Here is a 25,177-nt window from a genome sequence, read left to right on the forward strand (position 1 = left end):
AAAATAAATTATCATTTTATTTTACGAAAAATTTCTCGATTGTGACTGTTTTTATATTCGTCATGACATCATTACAACTTTCGATGCGATTTCGATCAAATTGAGTTTAAATCTAATATGGTAAATGTGTGTAGGTGGTGAAAGTAAGAAATGCATCTTTATACGTACAACAATGAATATTTTGACCTACAAAACAGACCAGTTTTACAAAAGATATACAATCTTTATAATAACATTACATTATGAGTCCTCGAAAGACTTTTTAGTCACAATAAATCGCCGAGCTGATTATTAAGGATAGACGGTCGGTTTTTATTTGGACAAAAAAATGGGTTCACCATTGTAGATTTCTATTGTCAACCTTGTTTTTGCTCTCTAGCTATGTAGAACAATAGTAATCAACCCTCTTTCCGGGGAAATAGAAACCGAGCGACGAAGTCTAGTCATTATCATTGGAGCCCTTAGGTAAGACTGAAATGAGACTATTCTCCATCCGATGGGAAAGGATTTTATACCAAAAAGCAATAAATACCTCATACGAAACGTATTTATGACTATTTGTGAAACTATAGGTACTAAAGACCAGTTAAAGATGCACTAAATTGTACTGAATAGTAGCGCAGTTTCGAGAAGTCATAATTTTCAAAGGCGCTCAAAAATAACGCAATAGAATTCCACAAAAAAAAGGTTAGCACCCTCGAATAACATCCAAATACCCCTTGACGCCTTTTATGGAATTGTCCTTGAGCATCTTTGAAAGTTTGCATGTCCCGAGAGTGTAACTATCTCGAGTGCATTTTTCCGGTCACCCTAAAGACCATATATGTATGTAGCCGGCACAAAATGTAGAAAGCCCTTCTAATCACAGACACTTAAAAAAAGAGTTCGGTGATTATTGGTCACAAGGCGCTCGCCCAAAAGTCACTAAAATCTCTATAACGGAACATCTGGCAGCCGAAAAATCCATCATACTAACGATAACTATCATACTAACAAGAACTCGAGTGCCAAATATTCCGTATTCGCGATTTTCATGGCAAAAATTGTCTTTTGGGCGATCGCAATGTGACTAATAATCTAATTACCTTCTAAAGACCATATGTGTCTTCTTCTTCTAATGCAGAACCCGTATTCGGATGTAGGCGACTACCACGGGCAGACATCGTTTATGACCCGTGCGAATTCTTTCCTATCATGGGCAAGCCGAAATAACTTTTCGAGACCGAGTCCCATCCAAGACCTGATGTTCCGGAGCCAAGAAAGCTTCTTTCTCCCAAGCCACCGTTTGCCTTCTATTTTCCCTTCTATGATTTTTTGTAGAAGGCGATATTTGGGGCCGCGAATAATGTGGCCAAAATATTCCATCTTACGGCGCTTCACCGTGTCAAGAAGCTCTCTCTTTTTATGAAGAAGCTGGAGGACTGTTTCGTTTATTACATGCTCCTTCCACGAGATCTTTAGCATCCTCCGGTAACACCACATTTCAATGGACTCTATCCTGTTCATGGATGCCACTAACAGCGTCCACGATTCGCATCCGAACAGCAACACCGACCAAACATAGGAGTGCAGGACTCTTAAGAGGGCTGTACACCCGAAACCTTAATTTTGTTGCCGTTCCTTTCTTCGATATATATATTGAGTGAATGTACATATATATTGAGTGAATGCGACAATATATATATTGAGTGAATACGACAGTATACGTATTTTAAATCGACAAAATCGAGGTTTCGTATTCTCCTATTTCTCCTCCAAAAGTGGACCAACTTTTAAAAAAATTTCATCATCGGTATGAGAAAGATATTTTCTGTGCAATTATGTGCGTATTTTTTTTTAAATCGACCGTTAAAAAAGCACGCTGGACTCTTTTCGTGGGTGTAAAAAAGAGGCGATTTTATAGTGTTTGGCGGCTCCTAGCTCCTAATAAAAAATAACTAATCAAAAAAATAAAACGATAGATGCATCCCAATGGTGGATATCCTTAGCATATTCAAAAATAATTTATCTATTGCCAAAATTGACGAAGGGAGAAGTGTAATACGTTTGTATGGACAAGGCGCTGGTGTCCAGCCCTCTTAAGCGCAATGTGCCATATATGTATGTAGCCGACACAAAGTGTAGAAAGCCCTTCTAATCGCATACACTTAAAATTAAGTAAAAATATATTATATTAAATTCCTCCAACTTTCAATATAACAAGAAATCACTTTTAAAAAATAAGAAAATCCCACCATTTCCCTTTTGCATTTCACTGTGAACTCTTAAATGAAAACACCGTTTAAAAAAAAATCAAAACACAACCTTAACAATATCAAAGCGTAAACACTCATTGAAATAAATAACACATGCGATAGTGCATTGTAAACATGCATTTTTATCTTATCATCAGCTGATCGCATCTGTCAAATAGGTGCAAACAGTGGACGTGATTCACTCACTTACGACCAAGTGTAAAAATAAAGCCGCGAGACAGGTTTTCGCGGAAGTGCAGACGCATCCGCAAACACGATAATTACGAGATAAGATGAATCCCTAGGCAAATATACTTCACAGTGACAAATATCAATGTCAGTGACACGAGTGACATCCATTTTCGACATATTCTCGCCTGTCAAAATTTGCACATAACCTCAATTCTTTCAGCCTATATACATAGACAGTGAGTACATTACAAATGATGTTCTCCATACAATATAATTTCATAGTATATTTTTTTTCAATTTTTTTTTCAGGGTGCATGTTTTGATTGAGGTGTCGTGATGTCGGATGGTGATCCTTCTCTGGAAGAATGCAGTCCTCAAGATTTCCCGTCGTCGGAGAGGAGACCGTTCCTGGAGCGGATACCCAGTCTGGTGGGCAGTCCCATGCACGTTATGTACGGCATCAGCGATATGTCGCGGCAAACTTCGGCCTTCCTCAACGAAGCCAGGAGTCATGAAAGGCCCAAGTCCATCATTGAGGCGACGACGGTCGAAGAGAAGGAGTCCATCGTAATGATTTGGCCAAATTTTTTTATTTAGAAAATTGTGTGGAAACGTTTGAGTTAACACATATGGTATAATTTGATGGAAATTTTCAGCACTTGGATTTTATTGTATAACTGTTTTTTGTACTAATTTTTTCAAGCCTCTTTTTTAAGGGGCTGTTTTGCAAACACTATTAATTTCTTATGAATTTTCAATTCATAATGGGTAATTTTTTTTTTTTGGTATTCAAAATATAATATTTATTAATTATTATTCTATTTTCTTTTAGTTATATACATATTATGTTAATGTTTCAGATATATTTATTTTTATTGTTTTATCTTTTGGTATATTTTCTTGCATTTCGTATTAATTCATGTTTACTTTTTTTCTATTATCTTATTATTGGTACGAATATTTTTGTTTTAATTTTTGTATTTATATTAAGTCAAACCCCATGGGTCTACCGGCTTTGTTGAAGTATTTTTAAATTTATTTATTTTATTATTTTAATTAATACACAAATGAATAAATAATAACAATAAAAAAAAAATTAATGACCAATGTAACCTGACAGGTTGCCCCAATGCGTCACACCAGTCTTACAATTAAACAATAATAGTAAAAAAGTATTAAAAAATCATTCATCTAATTCAAATAGACTAATGTTGAATCTCAATATTATTTTCTATTTAATCACTATAATAAATACATCAAAATGAATAAATTTAAATAAAAAATTTCTTCCTTTTTGATAACATTTAAAAATACATCCTTTAATTAATAATATTTAATTAAATAAAAATCAATAATTAAATTTCAGAATTGAAAAAGTGTTCCACAGTGTAAATTATTTTGTAAAATATATTTCTACATACATTTCAAATGAATAACTTTTTGCTTAAATCATTTCAATGGAATATTTACTCTCATTAAATAACACTATAAAAAAAACACTTCCATACAAAACAACTACAATTTGAATAAGAAAAAAATAAATATATTTTTACCAATAAAAACATTAGATTTTTACATTAACGATCAAATTTTTTACGTCATACGAATAAAATTAAAATTTTCCACGTTCAATTCAAGGTAAAAAATTTCTGTCTTACAATTTATGTACATTCATTAAAAAAAATCACAATAATAAACACACACGCTTATTCGATTATTATTCTTTGAAAATTTCAACACTCGAATCACATATAATCAAAATAAATCATTACAATTTAAAACAATAAATACAAAAGTTTGATAAATGTAGGCACACGGCCAAAAAAACACTCTCACTAATAATAAGTAACCATACAATTGAATCAACCATTCATAATATTTACAAAAGCGCAATACCACACTCTTTGAATGTTTATCGAATGGACTATGTATAATATATTACCGAAAGACGTCTAGTCATTTTTAAAATTAACACACGGTGAATAATCGCGCCGCGGCCTTATTTCATCCAAACACCCGCAGCACGTATGATAATTAATTTTGTGTAACCGGTCTCGTTACATATGTTGTAATTGTCAATGATAACGATGAATACTTACTCGGCGGTTTGATTTCAGGCGAAAGAAGCGGCCAACGATGCCACCGATGATTTGAAAACTCTGTCCATTATGAGCGATAACGTATCAATCGATATGAACACTGAAAGGTGATTTCCTTTTTATTGATTTATTATTGCGCCACTGATTCTTCAACTTTCAGTGTACTTTTTAAGTGGAGAGATCTGTTTGATTTATATTTGTGGTATTAAAATTGTTTACGGTTTTTATTATATGAATTAAACTTACATTCAAATCGTTGAAAGTAGTAGAATAATTCATACTTCACGTTTAAAGTACATAGAATGTTCGGCCGGGTAAAGTTGTTTGAATGATTCGGCGAATTGAAAACCATTGGTGGTACACCTTTTAATTATCTCTATTCTGTCTGTCTGATATAACTATAATAGTCGTTTCGATTCGATATATATATATATATATATATATATATATATATATATATATATATATATATATATATATATATATATATATGTACGTCACTGTTAAAACGTATACGAAGATATGTATGTATGTATAATAACAAAATAAAAAAACTTCTATATATACTAATCGATGCCAATCTTTCCACTTGGCTTTAAATTTATTTAATTAATTAATTAATTTTTCTATCGGTGTTTTATATTGTTTATATCTAGGTAGGTAGGTAGTTTTTACCATTTTTTTTTTCATATTAAACAATTATATTTTAATATTAAATTAAATATATTTAATAGGTATTTGGCAAAAATTTTCTTTTGGGCGATCTCAATGTATTACTAAAAATATCACTGAGCAACAAAAAAATGACCAGAGCGGAGACTAACCAACCTTTACTAAGTTTGACCCCACTGAATTCGAATATAATAATGATTTTAGTTGGTTAGTGATCGTTTACGAGATATGAGCGTTTAAAAAAATGCGCGATTTTTACAGTTTTTTGGCTTTTGCGGTCTTTAACTCAAAATCTAGTATTGCTGTGCTCAAAGTGAGTATTGGAATCAATAGTCAGATGTTGTTCCTATTAATTGTGATATTTCATTGCTTTAATGATTGCACAGAGTTCAGCGGTCGGACTGCATGCCATCTCACTTGCACCAACGTTAACCGCGTTACGAATGTCTACACAGCGAAAGCATTTCTATTGCAATTATCGCTCGAGTTAGTACGTTTAGATAAAAAAAAATATTGAGATAGAAAACCAATCCTTATAAACGTGGTGAAATAAAAAACTGTCCAAATAAACGCACGGAGAAAAAATCGGTAAAACAAATATATATTTTTGACTTTTAAAATTTGCTAGACAATTAATTATAAGTATTTAAATATCACAATCAATAGGAAAAACATCTGACTATTGATTCCAATACTCACTTTGATCACAGCAATACTAGATTTTGAGTTAAAGACCGCAAAAGCCAAAAAACTGCAAAAATCGCGCATTTTTTTAAACGCTCATATCTCGTAAACGATCACTAACCAATAAAAATCATTATCATATTCGAATTCAGTGGGGTCAAACTTAGTAAAGGTGGGCTAGTCTCCGCTCTGGTAACTCAAAAACTTGATTTTTTGTTGCTCAGTGTATTCCAATTACCTTACGGAACATATGTATGAATGTCTGCATATAGAATGTATCAACGGCAACTGCTGTTTATGTGCAGTTGCCGCGCTCTGCTGTGCCAGTATGAATAGACCTTTATGCGCTTATCTGTCGTGTCTGCCGTTCGACTTACAAAATCATCATTTAAATTCATAATTTCAACACTACACTCTATTTAGTATATTTTGAACATCATTGTAAAATAGTTTCGATTTTTATTGACACAATGCCGCATATAAAAAATAGTCTGAATTCAGTTTTATTATTAAAAACAAAACATTTAAGTCAAATAATATACATATATGACATTGCACACCATTTTTTATTATTATACACATATAAAAAAAGCATTGAATAGCTACACACCCCACTTGATACGATCAAAACTTTATATAAACACACCGGTTGTTGATCCATGTCGTTCAAAAGCTATCAATTTATATGAGGACCTGGCGGCACACTTTCATTTATTTTTACTACGCTCGAATTCGATTCTCACACACTCAACACCAGCCTATTTATGGGTTTCGATTGTTCTGTTTGCCCTCCCTTAAGGGTTGGGCCGTACACACCCTTAATAATAATTATGCGCCCCACCCTCTATCCCCGCATTTAATGGATGAATAATTTATTAAGTGATGGATGTCGTCAAAATTAGACAGTCGTATCCTGAAAAAAATCATTATCATTCGACGCGGCGTCCAGCAAACACGCGCCATTTTAAAACATGACCATTTTCAATAATAAAATCTCCGTGATTACCGGAAACTTTTCCGCGGGGATTAGGTGACTATTTTACGTTGTATAGAGTGTGTTTTATGATTTTGTATTGAGTCATTGTTTGTTCTAGGGATAATGAAAGTGTGGCGTCTACGAGATTGGCCGATGAGCCTCCTTGCAGTGAATTGCACGAGAAGCCGACGGAAGCTTCGGTCTTCTCCAGGGATATGGAGTCCATCCCACTTACTCCTCCACGGTGAGTTTGTTTACTAATATATGTTCGACTTTGGCAGCCAAATTTTGGCTATTGCGAGACTAGATTCATATCAGTAATGAGCTAAATCTACATTTGTACTTTCGAATTGTTTTTTTTAATCAATACATACGTACATTTGATTAGTTTGACTGTTTTATAAACAACGACGCAGTTAATATTGAGTCCAGTGACAGTTTCATCATACAAAAATCGGTTTAACTACTGCAGTACCTCAGATATTATACACAAACTGCCCCTGGTCATATTTATATATATTGTTGCATAGGAGTGGGTGGAGGATCCAAATAAAAGGCCAAAGTCGCTTCACAGCACTTATTTGGGTGATTAAGGAGATCCACGCACTGCCCGTGCTCCGTCCAGAATGCCTTCATATGGTCTAAGTACCTGCTTATAAAGGGCAGGTCGCTCACTGCATCTTCCTCGACGCGTTTGTTTACCTATTGTTATAGTCACGTACCAGATATGCAGTCCCACAGTCGCCGCCGCTAAATGCATTCAAGGGTCTCCATTGTTAGCCGACTTGCACTTAAGCCTGGAGATAATCCTCAAAACCAATTAAGACGGCGGCTCATTTTTTCGCATACGTTACAATATCTTATATCTAATATATAATTTCGAAAGAGACTTTGTATGTATGCATGTTTGTTTGGGTCGTAGAATCCGTAACGTTTAATTTAATAAAACAACAAATTAATATTCAAATAAAATAAAAGTATTCAAATAAATTTAGTTAATGTTCAAGCGGTTTATATTACAAATACCAAGCGAAGCCGGGTAAAACCACTATAATATATAAAAATGAATGTTTGTATGTTCAACTAAGACCTCCAAATTTTATTTATTTTATTTTACATAGATATATGCCAGGAAGGCCTATCAGGTAGACCCCAATGCGCCTTCCTAGAGAGGCTGAAGAACACGAAATCAACAATTAATTAATCCACAGAGACATCTATGGATTTAGACTTGTACATACATTTTTACACATTGTACTTAAATCAAATTCAAATATTTGTGACATAGCGGGTAGGATGATTTTTGCCTATTTGATTGAGGAACCGTTTCAACATTGAAATCAGATAAATTGACAAACTCTGATAAGAAACGATCGACTTGGAGTCACAAATATCCAAGTCCGACCAGCAGTATTAAAGATTAGCACGGGATCGAACCCGGTAATTTCTCGGTGCTAAACATAAACGCAGCCACCAAGCCATACTGCTGGCTAAATCTGATATATCCAAATTTAGAACCTTTGTTGGTTTCGGAAGGGCTCGGAATCCTGAATTGATGAGCTTCCATACAAAAATGCTCCTAAAACTAAGAAAAGTCACAATTTTAAACTTAGGATCATAAAATTTTGTAAACTATCTTCCGGTACTTAAACTCAGAACCTATGTAGATAGTTTAGAAAGAAAAATACGCGATTCTTATTGTTCAGCTTAGATGTTCCGACTGTATGAAAGTTACTATGGCAGAAATTGTAATAAAATGATACTTTTATAACTTTGCAGCATGTTACCGTCTGGTGTAAATAAAAATCCTTCTCTCTTCTTCCGGGATGGTGTTAGAACTATCGACTTCATTTTAGTGTGGGAGTCTGAAAAGGATTCGTGTCGGCGTATCGACGGAGTCCGACGTTCCATTTTCGAGAAAGGTTTGCGTCATGAAGGTCTTCACATCGAAAGGGAACCACCTGAAGGTGGACTTAACTTCATTAAAGTTCGTATATTATAACATGTTTATAATTTTATAATAAATTATACATACTTTAAAGTATATAGATGATTTTTTTTTTGTAGATTCACGCTCCGTCTAGTGTTTTAAAAAGATACAGCGAGATCCTGAAACTGAGAATGCCGATGAAAGAGGTATAAACTATAACACGTTCATATGTTTTGTGATTTTATTGAGTTTGAAGACGGATGAATTATAGTTGCCCTTGAACTTTTTCATCGCACATTCACTTTGAAACAATATAAATTAAGCAATACATGTTTCCGTCAATAACAGGATTGTTTTTTGTTGTTGTTGTTGTTTTTTTTTCACTCTCCAATGTTATTCTATAATTTATAGGACCTGTGTAAAATCGAAAAGGGTTCCCGTAACAACGCTATTTTGAACGCAACACTTTTTCTATCCCAAAAGGTATACGACGGGTTTGAATATTCATCTAACAAGTATTGCGGGGTGTTTTTGTTGATACATATACATATTTCGCTTATATAAAAAAACGCTTAAAATATATATATTATACTTGAATTTGTACCAGCGTATTTTAATTATTGATTTATTCGATAATAATATAATATTAGCTTTTTATAATGTGTGTGTGTGTGAGATGTGCACGTACATATATTGTTTTATTATTGTATTAAATATTGTAATAATACCTCATAATATTATATAATAGCTTTCTTTTTAATTAGAATCGATTCCGGAATAACTTTTACTATACTGGACGATTCAAACTACTACGCTTGCTTTGCTATTGTAATTATAATGATTTATCTTTCACACTATAACAAAATCGATTATGTTTTATATACTTGTATATACTGATTTAAATAAAATAAGTTCCACATACTGTTTCCAACTTTGATTCAGAGCATTTACTTTAGTGATGAGGTATTAATATGATATGATTTAGCGGTCGTTGTGTGAGTTTGATTCACTAATCATCTACATATGTGTGTTTTTACCAATCATCTGCTGTTAAACTGTGGAACTTGATCACATTAAACTTAAAATGTATCATCGATCATTCATCATATTAACATGTGTGTTTTGCACTGAAAATTTTACATATAATCAATGAATATTTTTTATAGTGACCGTTTTATTAGAATTATTGACTCATGCATGTATAATATATCAGATTTTCGATCAATGCGTTTTGCATTAATCAAAGTGATGACGTATGGATGCGAAATTTGGATATTGAACGACAAGATGCTACATTAAGTTCAATATACTCAAAGAAGTGTGGAATGCTGAATGCTTGGCATTACGAGGAAAGATAGTAAATGGAATACTGTAGTCGATATAGTGGATAGAGTGAAGAGATTGAAATGGCAATGGGCAGGTCACGTGGCAAGAAGAATGGACGAAAGGTGGACACAAGAAGTACTAGAATGGTACCCAAGAGAATGCAAAAGGGTAAAAGGAAGACCACTGGGAAGATAGGTAGACGAAATAAGGAAAATGTGTGGAGTGAGATGGATGAGTGTTGCGCAAAATAGAAACCAGTGGAAGCGTGTTGGAGAGGCCTTCGTCCAGCAATGGATGGTGAGCGGCTGTAGATGATGATGATGATATAATATATTATATAACATATAGTCATTTGAAAAGCTTTAATATTCTTGTAATTTAACATACATACATTGTCTAATCCTTTTCTTAAATAGCCGTTTGTTTACCGTCGAATTCAACTCATCATTTTAAGAAAATCGTTCACCACTGAGGATTTTTTGACATCTTAGAATAGATGAAAATTATATGGGGCTAAATTAGAAGAATAAAGCGAATAAATCTCATTGAATCAATGGATTGAGAATTTTATATACATAATATACTCAGAGCATTTCAAATGACCTTCATATGTTCATGATAAATGAGCCAGTAGATATACTGAATATTTTCGTATAAATTTATTATCTTATAAATTTGTTTATTAAGTGTGCTTTTTCAATACAGTTCTACGAACACGTGTGAAGTGATTTTTTTTCATCATTTTAACACGTTTAATTTACTCGGTTTGTTTATTTTAGTTGCCTGGATTGCGCAAAGTACACCGTAAAACAAACTCCTTACTCGACAGAGTCAACACATGTCGGGAGAGTGTGATGAAAGAAATCAAAGTCGATGGTAGAATATTTCCAGAAAAGGGGCACAGATTCACAGCAGTCTATTCGCGCGACAAGGAATATTTGTAAGTTCATTTCGACACACTTTTAAGGTCTATTCATAGTAACACAGCACGTATAACCAGCATGTATGAAAAGTATTCTTTGGTACATTTTATATGGACATATTTGTGTCTAACGTGGCGTAGACGTAACAGCAAGAACAGCCGACAAAATCTATTCATACTGTCCAGCAGTACATGTCACTGTAACATATTGTTGCGTAGGGGTGGGTTCAGGATCTAAATGAAAGGCTAAAGTCGCTTCACAGCATTTATTCAACGATCGCAGAAGTCCACACGGAACCATCGCTCATTCCAGAATAATCTGATCTAGCATGTGTACCTCCTTATAAAGGACAAGTTGCCCAGCACAGCTTCCCAGATCCATTAATATATCTATTGTCTATATACTTAATGGTCTACCCAGGCGAGTCTATTGCTTACGCACGCATTCGACCAGGACTGTGAGAACTCCAGCGTATCCTTTGTTCGGGCACTTACTGAGTTCCGTTAACCTAATCAGGTGTTTCTATTGTTCACCCACGAATGCACTTAGACAGTGGATACAGCAGTACTTGTCACCGTAACATATTGTTGCGTAGGGGTGGGTTCAGGATCCAAATGAAAGGCCAAAGTCGCTTCACAGCATTTATTCAACGATTCAAGAGGTCCACACGGATTCACCGCTCACTCCAGAATAATCTGATCTACCTTATTTACCTCCTTATTAAGGACAAGTTGCCCAGCACAGCTTCTCAGATCCATGAATGTATCTATTGTCTAGGCACTTAAAGGTCTACCCTGGCGAGTCTATTATTTACGCATGCACTCGACCACGACTGTGAGAACTCTAGCGTATCCTTTGTTCGGGAACTTCATCCAGGGTCTCTATTGTTCACCCACTAATGCACTTAGACACTGGATACTCTCTCTCATGTTCCCACGTTATAATATCAAGTAAAACGTCGGATTTTTTGGCCATTGTGGAAATATTCACTCACGGCGTGACGTCATAGTAGCAAGTGCACGCGTTGTATCGTATATTTTCGGAAATGTTATACCGTGTCAATATTGACTCGTATCGTCGCTCTGTCATGTATGTATATGTAAGCTGATATCAAACAAAACTTGCCTGATTGTGTGTTGCTGTATAGTATGAATAGAAACTGTCGTTTACGTGAGCTACTGTGCTGTGCTGTATTTGCTGTATCATTTATTTAATACTATCAATGTTACAGATTTGATTTAAACACTCCTGGGTTTTGGTCCGGTGCTGTCTGCTCCCGGATAGTCCAATTTGTATTGGATAGGCAAAAGTTCTCCATAGACGGACATGATGACTTTGCATTCGGCATCGAAAGACTCATATCTGACGGCACCTACACGGCTGCTTATCCTTTGCACGATGTAAGCGCGCTTTATTCTAGTTTTGCTATTATACATTGTGTAATAGTGCAATTAATTATATATAATATTTCAGGGTGATATTCGTACTCCGGGCTCGATGAGGAATTTGCTTTACACCGAGTGGGCTTCGTTGTCAAAATGCTACCGATATCAACCGTTGGATTACGTCAAAGATTACTTTGGTGTAAAAATAGGTACGCATTAATGATGTCGCTGTAAATAGTTAGCTTTTCAGGATTGTATTATATTATTTTTGGTTTGTGTTTCAGCTTTGTATTTTGCTTGGTTGGGATTTTACACTCACATGCTTCTCCCGGCTGCTATCGTAGGCTTGGGTTGTTTCGTATATTCCATCGCTACTCTTTATACTAATCAACCGAGGTATGTTTGTTATTATTTGTTTTGTGTTATATGTATGTGTGCATAATTATGCTTATCGTTGTATTGTGATTTTGCTTTAAGTGAGGATGTTTGTAACGATCAGTCTGCCATTAAAATGTGTCCGTTGTGCGATTATTGGTGTGACTATTGGGAGCTTAAAGAGACGTGTCTGCATTCTAGGGTTACGTATCTGTTTGATAATCCGACTACCGTGTTCTTTGCAATCTTTATGAGCTTCTGGGGTAAGTTGGAATGATGACTATGTGACTATGTTACTCCGTTATGTGAGTTATGAAATTTACTATTTATTTATCTATTACAGCGGCCACGTTCCTTGAACTTTGGAAAAGATATTCAGCTGAAATAACACACCGATGGGATTTGACGGGCTTTGATGTGCATGAAGAGCATCCCAGACCTCAATACCTGACTCGACTAGCACACGTCAAGAAAAAACAAGTCCTACATTTTATATTTATAGGCCCGGCCCGAGGGTAGATGGCGCCCCTAGGCAGATTAGTTTCAGCGCCCCCTCCCCCTTAAATTTTGTTTAGTTGAAAGTTCTTGAAATTTTATGTTGAAGAAAAATATATTAAGACGAAAACAAATTAAATTAAATTTTTTTATTCAAAATAGGTACGTTTTAAAAATACGGATAACTATGAATAAATTTGGTAATGAAGACATTAATTTATATTCAGCAATGAATTGAAGAATTTTATAGAGTGACATTTCTTCTTTCGAATATGATTGGTTAAGATATTTAATTTTGTGAAGTAAATTTATTCTTGATATACATATGTACATATGTTTTAGCGGTATCTAATATAAAATACAATTCCAAATTACCATTTGTACCGACAACAGTTTGCTGTTTTACAAGTTTTATTCGTGAGTCGTTGATATTTGACAGTCAACTTCCTGCGTTTCTCGTTAATTATAATATTTTACAATCAGTATTGTTACTTCGAGTAGAAAAATTAAGTTGAATATAGAATGTTTTATAATTTCAAAGAAAACCAAATTATTTTTTCAATTTAATAATCAAATAAAAAAGAAAAATGGGGGCGCCTCGCAGTGTCCCTTATCTATAGCGCCCTGGGAACGTGCCTATTCTGCTGCACCTTTGAGCCGGCCCTGCATAAAGCATATCAAAACTCAACTCAAATACTCACCATTGTAAAAAAATTACAGGTCAACGTCGTAACGAACACATTAGAACCTCACGTACCGTTTTGGAGAATGCGTCTTCCAGCCACGATCCTCAGCTTTTCAATTGTCATACTATTGGTAATTTGATCGAAATCATAATTTACACAATCTAATTATTACATCGTGTAAGTTTTGATGTAATTTTGCAGGTTACTTTAGCATTGGCAACTGTAATGGCCGTTGCACTTTACCGCATGTCATTGCTTGCGGCACTCTCGGTGCAAGGAGACTCGGTGATTACGAGCTATGCTATTCTATTCACGACGGCGACGGCCGCGTCTATCAATCTTTGCCTCATTTGCGTTTTTAATTGGGTATTGTAAATTTAATTCGCATATGTTTGACTGCATTTAAAGAAAACGTATTAAATTTGACGTGTATACTTTCAGATCTATACGTGGCTAGCTGAAAAATTGACCGAGCAGGAATTGTTACGGACTCAGACCGAGTTTGACGACTCTCTCACGCTCAAAATATATCTTTTACAATTCGTTAATTACTACGCTTCCATTTTCTATATAGCTTTCTTCAAAGGAAAGTTTGTAGGGCGTCCCGGGAATTATAGTAGATTTTTTGGATACCGACAGGAAGAGGTGTGTAGTTTTGCATTGAACCGTTAAATGGTTGTTTGAGTGTAATTTTCAATGTATTTGTATTTTCAGTGTGGTCCTGGAGGTTGTTTGATGGAATTGTGCATTCAGTTAGCTATCATAATGGTCGGAAAGCAAGCCGTAAATACTGTGCTGGAGATGGGTTTGCCCGCTTTGTGGAGATGGCATAATATTGTTCGAACTTGGAAACATACGGCTCGACAAAGGTATTAAAAGCTATATTAAATTGCACTTGTATAGTTTTAAAGTCGGAGAAAGACTGATCTGATATTTCCTCATATGCTAAAGAGAAAAGCTAGTCGTAGATTAAATAAAAAAAAATCGGATGTGACCAACCCATGACTTTATCTATGTATTTGAAGAATATAAGAAGGTCACAAAACAAAATACGTACCGGTTATGAGAGCATTTTCGATGCAAATTGAGCGCAAATGTAGGGAAACTTACACAAGACAAAAGTTCTACTTGCGGTTGTCGGATTTTGTTCGAAATTTTTTTATTACTTAAAATCACTATAATCATCGTACTCATTAAATATCAAGAAAATAAAAATAATTTAAAAGGTCAAAATAAAATAATGAACTATTGTTTTAAAAAAAAATACTACTTCCGGTTTACGAATTTTGACCAAAACCTTATCAGTTCTAAGTTAGTACATAAAGTATACAAATATAAATTTTCAGCTTGATATATTCAGGGGTGTGGAAAGAATTGTGGTCACAACATTTTTGACTTTTCTAATAGGAAAAAATCCCACTTCCGGCTTATTACAATGTAGTGATTTTTTTTTATTTTCATTACATTGATACAAGAATTATGGTTACACGACAATTGGTGCAAGTCCAAAATGTTCAACGACAAAATGTACCCGAAAATTAGTGCACTGACAAAATGTACCCGCGACAAAATGTACCCGCGACAAAATGTAAACGGAAAAAATGTTCAAGCGACAAAATGTTCAAAAATGTTCAAAATGTTCAACCGTATCCAATATTTTCTTATTTAAATTGAAAAAAAAAAACTTTCCGAGCGTATGAACTGCAGATTACATTGCATTAGTTTATATGGCAGGGCTTCTCAACCGTCTCCAAAATTTTCTTTATTTCAAATGAATAATCCACTTTTCATCGTACACATCGCGGGCGTTATTAAATTAGTATAAATGTCAGGGGTTCTTAACCGTATCCAATATTTTCTTATTTAAATTGAAAAAAAAAACTTTCTAAGCGTATGAACTCCAGATTACATTGCATTAGTTTATATGGCAGGGCTTCTCAACCGTCTCCAAAATTTTCTTTATTTCAAATGAATAATTTACTTTTTATCGTACACATCGCGGGCGTTATTAAATTCGTATAAATGACAGGGGTTCTCAACCGTATCCAATATTTACGTATTTAAATTGAAAAAAAAAAACTTTCTGAGCGTATGAACTGCAGATTACATTGCATTAGTTTATATGGCAGGGCTTCTCAACCGTCTCCAAAATTTACTTTATTTCAAATGAATAATTTACTTTTTATCGTACACATCGCGGGCGTTATTAAATTAGTATAAATGACAGGGGTTCTCAACCGTATCCAATATTTACGTATTTAAATTGAAAAAAAAAACTTTCTGAGCGTATGAACTGCAGATTACATTGCATTAGTTTATATGGCAGGGCTTCTCAACCGTCTCCAAAATTTACTTTATTTCAAATGAATAATTTACTTTTTATCGTACACATCGCGGGCGTTATTAAATTAGTATAAATGACAGGGGTTCTCAACCGTATCCAATATTTACGTATTTAAATTGAAAAAAAAAACTTTTTAATCGTATTGCAGATGTCATTGAATTATATGTATATATATATTTATATATATATATATATATATATATATATATATATATATATATATATATATATATATATATATATATATATATATATACACCACCAGCAGCATAAAACGGAACGCTTGTGAATTTTGCGACATACGTGTTTGTTCTAATCATCACTTCGTTATTTGTAAATTTATCTTAGTTATTTCTTCTGTATATTGGTAAAAAAACGTAATTCTCTTTAACTATGTACAAAATACAGTTATCTTGTATGTATGCAAAATAAAACAGACTTAGGTACAAAAAACCCGTAATATACCTGCTAAGGGTACGCCTTTGTTCATTGTGCGTCAAATGCTTTCAAACATTGAAAAGATCATGCTCAGCTGAGACCTTTTGCTTTATGATTGTTCTAAGGGTAATTATGGGTTTAATAGTTTTTTTTTTATAAAATTGATGGATTTAATATTTAATTTTGAATTTTTAAATTAACAATATCGATTCTTCAGAAATTGGTCGCTGCAGGGATATTTACGCCGAAAAAAAACTTTGATTGCTGCGTATTTGAAAGCGAAGAAGGTGTCCATGCGAAAAATTGCCAGAACAGAGTGTTTCGGTAAACACAGTTTCGAGAATAACTCCGGAGTTTAGTTCTTGTACTAACTTCTCGGTTTTGGCTTGGAGACCTTGAAGGGCTTTCAAGAACTTCCACAGGTTTGGAAATTGGGCTCCAATTGTATAGCCAACTTTCATATGGAAGCCTTCCACTTCGTTGTCCGTTTTTCCATAATTATGTAATATTCGGTCTCGAACATTCCATATGTCTATGGAAGCTACACGAGGTTCACGTCTGACATATGGCCAAATGCGCAAGTAACGGGTTGCTTTTTCCATCTGTCCCAAAGTACCTACAGAAAAATCCAGGAATTGGGATTATCTGAATTTTACGATAATCAGGAAAATGCAAATAAATTAAAAATGGTATTGGCATTAGCATTTGTTCCTCCAGAAAATGTAGTCGAAAGCTGGGAGGAACTCCTCCAAATTCTCAACCCATGGCTATTGGCACAAGAACGAGAAATCCAACAGAAGGTCGATGATTTCCTCATGTATTTTGAGGTTAATTACATTGGGAAAATCATTTAACCAACCCTAACTACATAAAAAATGTTAAGATTCCTAGAAAAAGATTTGGTCGAAGCATATGCGCTTCAATACTTCGAAGACAATAGGTTCTTTTGAGCTGAAAAATAAAATTCGATTTACAATCATTTTATTTTAACCATGCATTTTTTTCTCAACGTGTGAATTTGATTAGCAAAAAGTTGAATTTGATTTACAAAGGAGTGAATACGTAATAAATAATAAATGTAATTATTTAAAAATTCATCATTATCAGTATATAATAAAAAGAAGACAGTAGACATTTCCATGTTTTAATATTCATATAAATTATTGATATATTAATTATCTATTAACATATGTACAGTCCATCCTAAAATGACGATGTAACACAAAACCGGACTACGGAATGACCTTAAAAACAAAATTAATTATGGTTGAAAATTATAATACATTGCTTGAAAGATAGTCTTCTTGATAAATATTGTGGTTCTAGCTTATTTGCCATAATTTTAAAGCCTATAAAATAATTTTTCGTAAACTGGTCAAGTACGGTTTGCATATTGCAAGATAAGGTTTTTTCTATATTCATTGAAGCTCAGGGTGCTGTTAGTGCTAAATTAAAAAGAACCAGGTCGGTGTTTAATTTTTACGACCCCCCCCCCTCGGTTTTTTTTTTACTAAAAAAAATTCGGGTGTGACCAACCCATGACTTTATCTATGTATTTGAGGAATATAAGAAGGTAACAAAACAAAATTCGATATTGAACTGATGACTATGATAGCGATACAAATTGAGCGCAAATGTATGGAAACTTGCACAAAACAAAAAAAGTTCTACTTCCGGTTGTCAGATTTTGTTCAAATTTTTTTTATTACTAAAAATCACTATCAGTATTATACTCATTAAATATCAAGAAAATAAAAATAATTTTAAGGGTCAAAATAAAATAATGAAATATTGTTTTAAAAAAAAATACTACTTCCGGTTTACAAATTCTGACCAAAACCCTACCAGCTCTAAGTTAGTACATAAAGGATAGAAATATAAATTTTCAGCTTAATACGTTCAGGGGTGTGGACAGAGTAGTGGGCACAACATTTTCAACCTTTCTAAGAGAAAAAAACCCACTTCCGGTTTATAAAATTTAATAATTTTTTTTTCTTTTCATCAAATTGCTACAAGAATTATACTTGAATTTTTTGTGACGAAAACACATGTTTAAGGGGTCGAAAAAAATAGTGGAAGAAAAATCGTACAAGAGTAAACTGCCACTTCCGGTTGACAGATACTTACTAAATTTTATATATAACTTGGTATTAAGCTTAAACTTTTAGATATGAAATTTCAGTTCAATAAACCAAAAAGTTTCTAAGAAAAACATAAAAAACCTCGATTCTCTAGAGTAAAAGTACTACTTCCGGTTCAGATAGAAATATTTAAAAAATATAAGGTTATAAAAATTATTATTTCTATCATATTTAAAAAAAATTCAGTCTGATTCAGTTAGTGGTTTGGGAGATAATTGAATTCAAAAACTTAAAAAAAGAGGACACCTATAAGGGGAGGTACCATTTCCGGTCAACTTAAAAATTTGAAAAAAAATTACGACGTGTCGATAAGAATTTCATTAACCGATACTAAGTTTCATTTCGATAGGACTAACGGTGCTAAAAATATCCCCAAAATACACACACACACACACATTTTTTCTAGATCATGAATACCTGATCAGCGATCGATTCTGAGTTCGAATCAGTCAAAATCTCGAGTTCGAATTTTCGTATGATCACAAAACTTCATCTATTGTTACTACGTACATCAGCGGTTTCCAAACTTTATGCTACTGCGCCTCCCTAAAAAAAAATTTTTTTTCCGCGCCTCCCTACCTTTTATTTTTTAATAGATATAATAATATAGACACGTTTTAAATAATAAATCTTTATTTAAAAAAAAAATACTGAACACTACAATAGACAGAATAATAAAAAGGTTTTGCTAGGTTTTAACTCTGGTTGCCATACGTCCCGTATATACGGGACATGTCCCGTATTTCACTACTCGGTCCCGTATTACAATTTGTCCCGTTTTCTCCCTAAACTTTTCTCCAAAAACAGACTGTCGATTTATTTAACACTGCATTGATAAAAATTTAATGCTTTCGATTGGATGACTCTCAAGCAAGTTCCTGAATGGGGGGAAATAGAACAAACCGTTGAATATTTGCAAGTAAGGAACATCGATGTTGGAAACAATGAGCTTATTTTCAACAAGTTCGTATATTTAAAAGATTATTTAAATTAAAATAATACCAACGAAAAGTGGGAGACAACGCTGAAATTGAGTATGGAAGAGAAATGGATAAAGTTTTTTAGAGATACCAAGCATATTGAACAGAAGTCATGTTTATAAAACTATGTGAGTATATATTTGCCATTCCAGCGCACAATGCCAATGTGGAGAGAATATTTTCCCTGATGTCAACATAATGGTCGGACGAAAGAAATAAGCTGGCAGTTGAGACAGTTGAGGCAATTTTGGTTTGCCAGTATAATTTTAAAATGACTTGCGCCCAATTTTATCATCATGTAAAAGAGGAAAACGATTTAATTAAAAAAGTTAAATCATCGTTAAAATACGATTGGTCTATTTTAACGATGAAAATTTTTTAAAATTTTTTTAAAATAAACTATTACCTACCTACTTTTCCATATTTTATTTATGTAGCACTTAAATGTCCCGTATCAATGCTTGATAATTATGGCAACCCTAGCTATAACATAAATTTATACGAATGCGTATATTTATTTTTATATTAAATTACTAATTAAACTACATCTAACACATCAAAATTTAATGCGAAGGATGTTGTTGTTTATCAAATCTTGGGGGCAATATGGAGAGTGCCACTCGTAACTCCTTTTCGACAATTAAACTGGCTTGATATTTGGTTTTCATTGCAGCTAGTGCCGAAAAGCCCGTTTTGCATAAATAAGACGTTACAAACGATAGAAGTACTTACAATGTTTTGCAATACAAAGATTCATACTCTCCACTAAGATCTTCCAAAATTTAATTATGGTTTCATTTTGAAACGTTTGTTTTAGTGAGCTATCGCATGATAATTCTATTAATTTTTCTTTTTCGGTGGTTGTCAGCTCAAATTCGTCTTCTTCATTGTAGTTAAATGGATTCTGTATCCACAAAAACTTTGAGAAATCAAGGTCTTTGAAATAATTGGAAAAATGCAGCACTAAACCATCCAAGTGGTCGATAAAAAGATTTTTACTTGCTTCAATATTGGCTGTGGCCCAGAAATCTTTGGACAGTGAAAACATATCCAACTCATTCTTTTGTAAATTTGATTTCCATAACTTCACCTTTTTAATGAAAGCTTTTACTTTGTCTTTTTGAACAAGTGGATGTATTTGTGATCCCTGCATTGATTTATTTAAACCGCACAATTTTCCAAAAATTTCAACCAAATAGGCAAGTTTTACAATAAAATTATCGTTCGTCCACAAATGTGCCTCTTCGTGTTGGTTTTCTTCGAGAAAAGTTGCTATTTCTTCTTTGAGTTCAAACACCCTTTGAATCAATTTTGCAAGGGATAGCCAGCGAACTTCACAATAATACAAAAGTGAGGTATAATTAGCTTCCATAGGACATTGCTCTCAAAGGACTGTTCTTAATGTAGTTTATAATTTTTATAACTTTTGTAAAAATGCTGTTCAGTTCCTCGCTCATATTTTTTGACACTAGAGCTGCTCTGTGAAGCATACAGTGCGTCCAGATAGCATGTGGTGCATTATTTTTGACCAATGCTTGAAGACCTGCTTTGTGGACATTGAGTGAGCTCCGTCGGTACACAGTCCAACGCAATGATTCCACTTTATGTCGTTTTCTTAAAAAAAAACTGTTTTCTAAAAAACTAAAAAACTAAAAATTTCAATGGATGTGCTCTTCCCAAGAATGTGTTTGCAAAATAATATATCTTTTAATATATTATTATCCGCGACATATCGAAGATATGCAATTAAATGGGCATCTTTAGCTAAAACAGAGCATTTGCAAATGCGCAATTTTTAAAATCTTCCTCTCCGGATAATTTTATTATAGGAATTAAATGTATGTATATATATAAAAATGAAAGAAAAATAAAAATAAACATTCATACATTGAATTTTTACTGTTAAGCTACGATATGAAATTTTATTTATTTGTTGATATTATGATATGAAAATTATTTTTATTAAAAAGTTTTGGCGCCTCCCCTGGCAATAGTCCGCGCCTCCCCAGGGAGGCGCGCCTCCCAGTTTGGAAACCGCTGACGTACATAGATAAAGTAATAAGTTGTATCCTAATATTGGTAGTTCAAATATTTATAAAAAAAATCAAATAATAATAAATATTCTCACTTGAACTAATCTCTTCAACATCTTTGATTTTGCCTAATCCTCTTCAACATCTTTGATTTTGCAAAACCCGTGTTTGTGTGTCAACAGTAACATTTCCTTTTAGCAATTCTAAATCCATGTATGTCAAAAAACTATCAAATTTTAACATGTGAATTTAGAGATCACTATTCATTTAAGCTGAGTTCCCTCATTTTATGTATCCTCAAGTGTGTATGGTCAATAGTTTAAAGAATGTTTTCTTTCGAAGTTTTGGGTGGTTTTAGATAAAAAAGCCAATAAATTTCACTAAACGTCTTTTAAGTTTTGAATGTGCTCAGATTACTATTCGAGTGTTAGAACGAGATTCTGCTCACAATATTTGGAATACAAAATTTTATGTGAAATTTTAGTCAAAATATTTTTTAATTGTACTCGAAAAACAATGTTTATATCAATCAAAGTGCCAGGGTGGCGATTTGATTTAAAAGTTATATTATTAAACTTTCTAGCCATAACAATAAAACAATAACAACAAAATATTTCTTAACAATAACAATAAAACTTGACTCTTATATATAGTTCAATGCACGACATTTTATAATACATACACTTTTTTATAACACGCTTTTCACTGTGTCAATAGAATGCGAATTGCGCTCATCTATCCACTGAGGTTTATGTAATTAATGAGAACACACGTTCAACATAGGCATTTTGCGGTGGGATGGTGAACAAGTATTGTTAACTTGATAACCTTATTAGAACTTTATAATACCAGAGTAATTATAAATTAATTACATACATATATGTATATTTTTCTATAATAAATGTGATCGAGCTTATCAACTGTGAATAGCTAAAAATTATTATTCCATTGCTACAAACCGACGTTGAAGAGGACATTGAAGAGATTTCGAACCCACCATTTGCCTATTGTCCTAGGGTTTTACGCAAAGAAAAAAATGCATTCAATAGCCTCTAACATGAGGGTAGTAAAATTTTATAACCCATTTGTCTTTTTACATATTTTCGTCCATTTGTGTAGACAATTCATCTGTCAATCATAGAACTAATTTCAAAATATATTATTGTTTTGCCATCTCTATTCAACGCGCGTGATTTTTTTTACATTTACATTTTAATTGTCTTTTACATGTCAAAATTAAATTTTGTATGCAACCCTTACGCATAATAGTTAGTTGTAAATGATGCAATATTAATGTGAAACATAAAGGAGGTATGTAAAAATAATTTTAGCTGTAAATTTCTAATGTCTGCCATTTTTACATACCTCCTTTTTTCTACAATACAATGTCCGATTCATACATTTGTTTTTTGCTAAACACTAAGTAAAATCTCTCCATCGTTAATCCGAATAGTCGTAATTCGAGACTTGACTGTAAAATAATACATTAAATTTATCTAAATTAATATTTGATATTCTTGCCTTATAATTGTATAATGAAATATTAAGTTTAAAAAAAACTTTCATTATACATATAGCTTGCGAATGTACACTAGAAGACTTATTTGCAGAAGAAATAAAATAATTGCATTTTTAAACAAAATTTTGGAAAAAAATTATGTGAATTTGATTTAGAGACGCCGTAAAGGTCACATTCAATGTTAAAACTCGAAGTACACGTGACCGATGGCTGGGAACTGTTTTATCAAAATAAAACGTGGCGTTCAACGTTTATTTATTTATATATTATCTTAGCTATAAAGCTAATTTTAAAAATACATCTTAATTACTTAACTCTAAATAACTCTAAAATTTTTAATTATCTCATATGTACTGTCCCTCACAGAGGTCTTCGCACCTCTGTGAGGGTGTTAAACTAATTCAATGACATACGCTTAAAAAGTAATTTTTTCAATTTAAATAAGTAAACATTGGATACGGTTTAGAACCCCTGACATTTAAACTAATTCATTGACATCTGCAATACGCATAAAAACTTTTTTTTTTCAATTTAAATAAGAAAAAATTGGATACGGTTGAGAGCCAATGTCATTCATACTAATTTAATAACGCCCGCGATGTGTACGATAAAAAGTAAATTATTCATTTGAAATAAAGTAAATTTTGGAGACGGTTGAGAAGCCCTGCCATATAAACTAATTCAATGTAATCTGCAGTTCATACGCTTAGAAAGTTTTTTTTTTTCAATTTAAATACGTAAATATTGGATACGGTTGAGAACCCCTGTCATTTATACGAATTTAATAACGCCCGCGATGTGTACGATAAAAAGTAAATTATTCATTTGAAATAAAGAAAATTTAGCTCAGTGTTTATATTATAAACACTGAGCGAAGCCGGGTAATACAGCTAGTCTAATCTATAATTTGGAAAGAGACTTTGTATGTAAATATCCTTGGTCGTCGTCGTTTTCGTCGTTTTCGTCGTCGAAGGGGGCCCGGGGGGCGCAGCCCCGTGGGGCCCCAGCCTCATGGGGCGCAGCCCCATGGGGCTCAAAAGGGGGCGCCACAAGGGGCGCAGCCCCGTGGGGCCCCGAAGGGGGCCCGGGAGGCCCAGCCTCATGGGGCGCAGCCCCATGGGGCTCAAAAGGGGGCGCCACAAGGGGCACAGCCCCGTGGGGCCCCAGCCTCATGGGGCGCAGCCCCATGGGGCTCAAAAGGGGGCGCCAACAGGGGCACAGCCCCGTGGGGCCCCGAAGGGGGCCCGGGGGGCCGAGCCTCATGGGGCGCAGCCCCATGGGGCTCAAAAGGGGGCGCCACAAGGGGCGCAGCCCCGTGGGGCCCCAGCCTCATGGGGCGCAGCCCCATGAGGCTCAAAAGGGGGCGCCACAAGGGGCGCAGCCCCGTGGGGCCCCGAAGGGGGCCCGGGGGGCCCAGCCTCATGGGGCGCAGCCCCATGGGGCTCAAAAGGGGGCGCCACAAGGGGCGCAGCCCCGTGGGGCCCCGAAGGGGGCCCGGGGGGCCCAGCCTCATGGGGCGCAAGCCCTAATAGGCATTAACTAAGGGGGGCGAAGCCCTAGACGGCAATTAATCATGGGGGCGCGGAGGGGCGAAGCCCTAAAAGGCAACTGATCATGGGGGCGAAGCCTTAGACGGCATTTAATCATGGGGGCGCGGAGGGGCGAAGCCCTTAAAGGCATTAGCTAAGGGGGGCGAAGCCCTAAACGGCAATTAATCTTGGGGGCGCGGGGGGCGAAGCCCTAAA

The 25,177-nt window shown here is 34.4% G+C and overlaps 1 protein-coding gene across 1 annotated transcript in view; it reads left to right on the forward strand.

Moving 5' to 3' along the window:
• The first annotated feature begins 2,421 nt into the window (after positions 1 to 2,421).
• Positions 2,422 to 25,177, forward strand: part of subdued (anoctamin 1) — a 28,283-nt gene continuing 5,527 nt past the window's right edge. Inside the window, exons 1-17 of the mRNA XM_077438138.1 lie at positions 2,422 to 2,662; positions 2,736 to 2,993; positions 4,544 to 4,632; positions 6,976 to 7,101; positions 8,637 to 8,844; positions 8,925 to 8,993; positions 9,199 to 9,270; positions 10,893 to 11,053; positions 12,268 to 12,436; positions 12,510 to 12,630; positions 12,706 to 12,817; positions 12,899 to 13,059; positions 13,140 to 13,276; positions 14,012 to 14,107; positions 14,179 to 14,343; positions 14,419 to 14,622; positions 14,692 to 14,846. Of these exons, the coding sequence (XP_077294264.1) occupies positions 2,763 to 2,993; positions 4,544 to 4,632; positions 6,976 to 7,101; positions 8,637 to 8,844; positions 8,925 to 8,993; positions 9,199 to 9,270; positions 10,893 to 11,053; positions 12,268 to 12,436; positions 12,510 to 12,630; positions 12,706 to 12,817; positions 12,899 to 13,059; positions 13,140 to 13,276; positions 14,012 to 14,107; positions 14,179 to 14,343; positions 14,419 to 14,622; positions 14,692 to 14,846 (2,276 nt within the window). The 5' untranslated portion in view covers positions 2,422 to 2,662; positions 2,736 to 2,762. The remainder of the gene's footprint in view (positions 2,663 to 2,735; positions 2,994 to 4,543; positions 4,633 to 6,975; positions 7,102 to 8,636; positions 8,845 to 8,924; positions 8,994 to 9,198; positions 9,271 to 10,892; positions 11,054 to 12,267; positions 12,437 to 12,509; positions 12,631 to 12,705; positions 12,818 to 12,898; positions 13,060 to 13,139; positions 13,277 to 14,011; positions 14,108 to 14,178; positions 14,344 to 14,418; positions 14,623 to 14,691; positions 14,847 to 25,177) is intronic.

Source organism: Arctopsyche grandis, chromosome 9 (assembly GCF_051622035.1).
Source record: "Arctopsyche grandis isolate Sample6627 chromosome 9, ASM5162203v2, whole genome shotgun sequence".
Classification (NCBI taxonomy): Eukaryota; Metazoa; Arthropoda; class Insecta; order Trichoptera; family Hydropsychidae; genus Arctopsyche; species Arctopsyche grandis.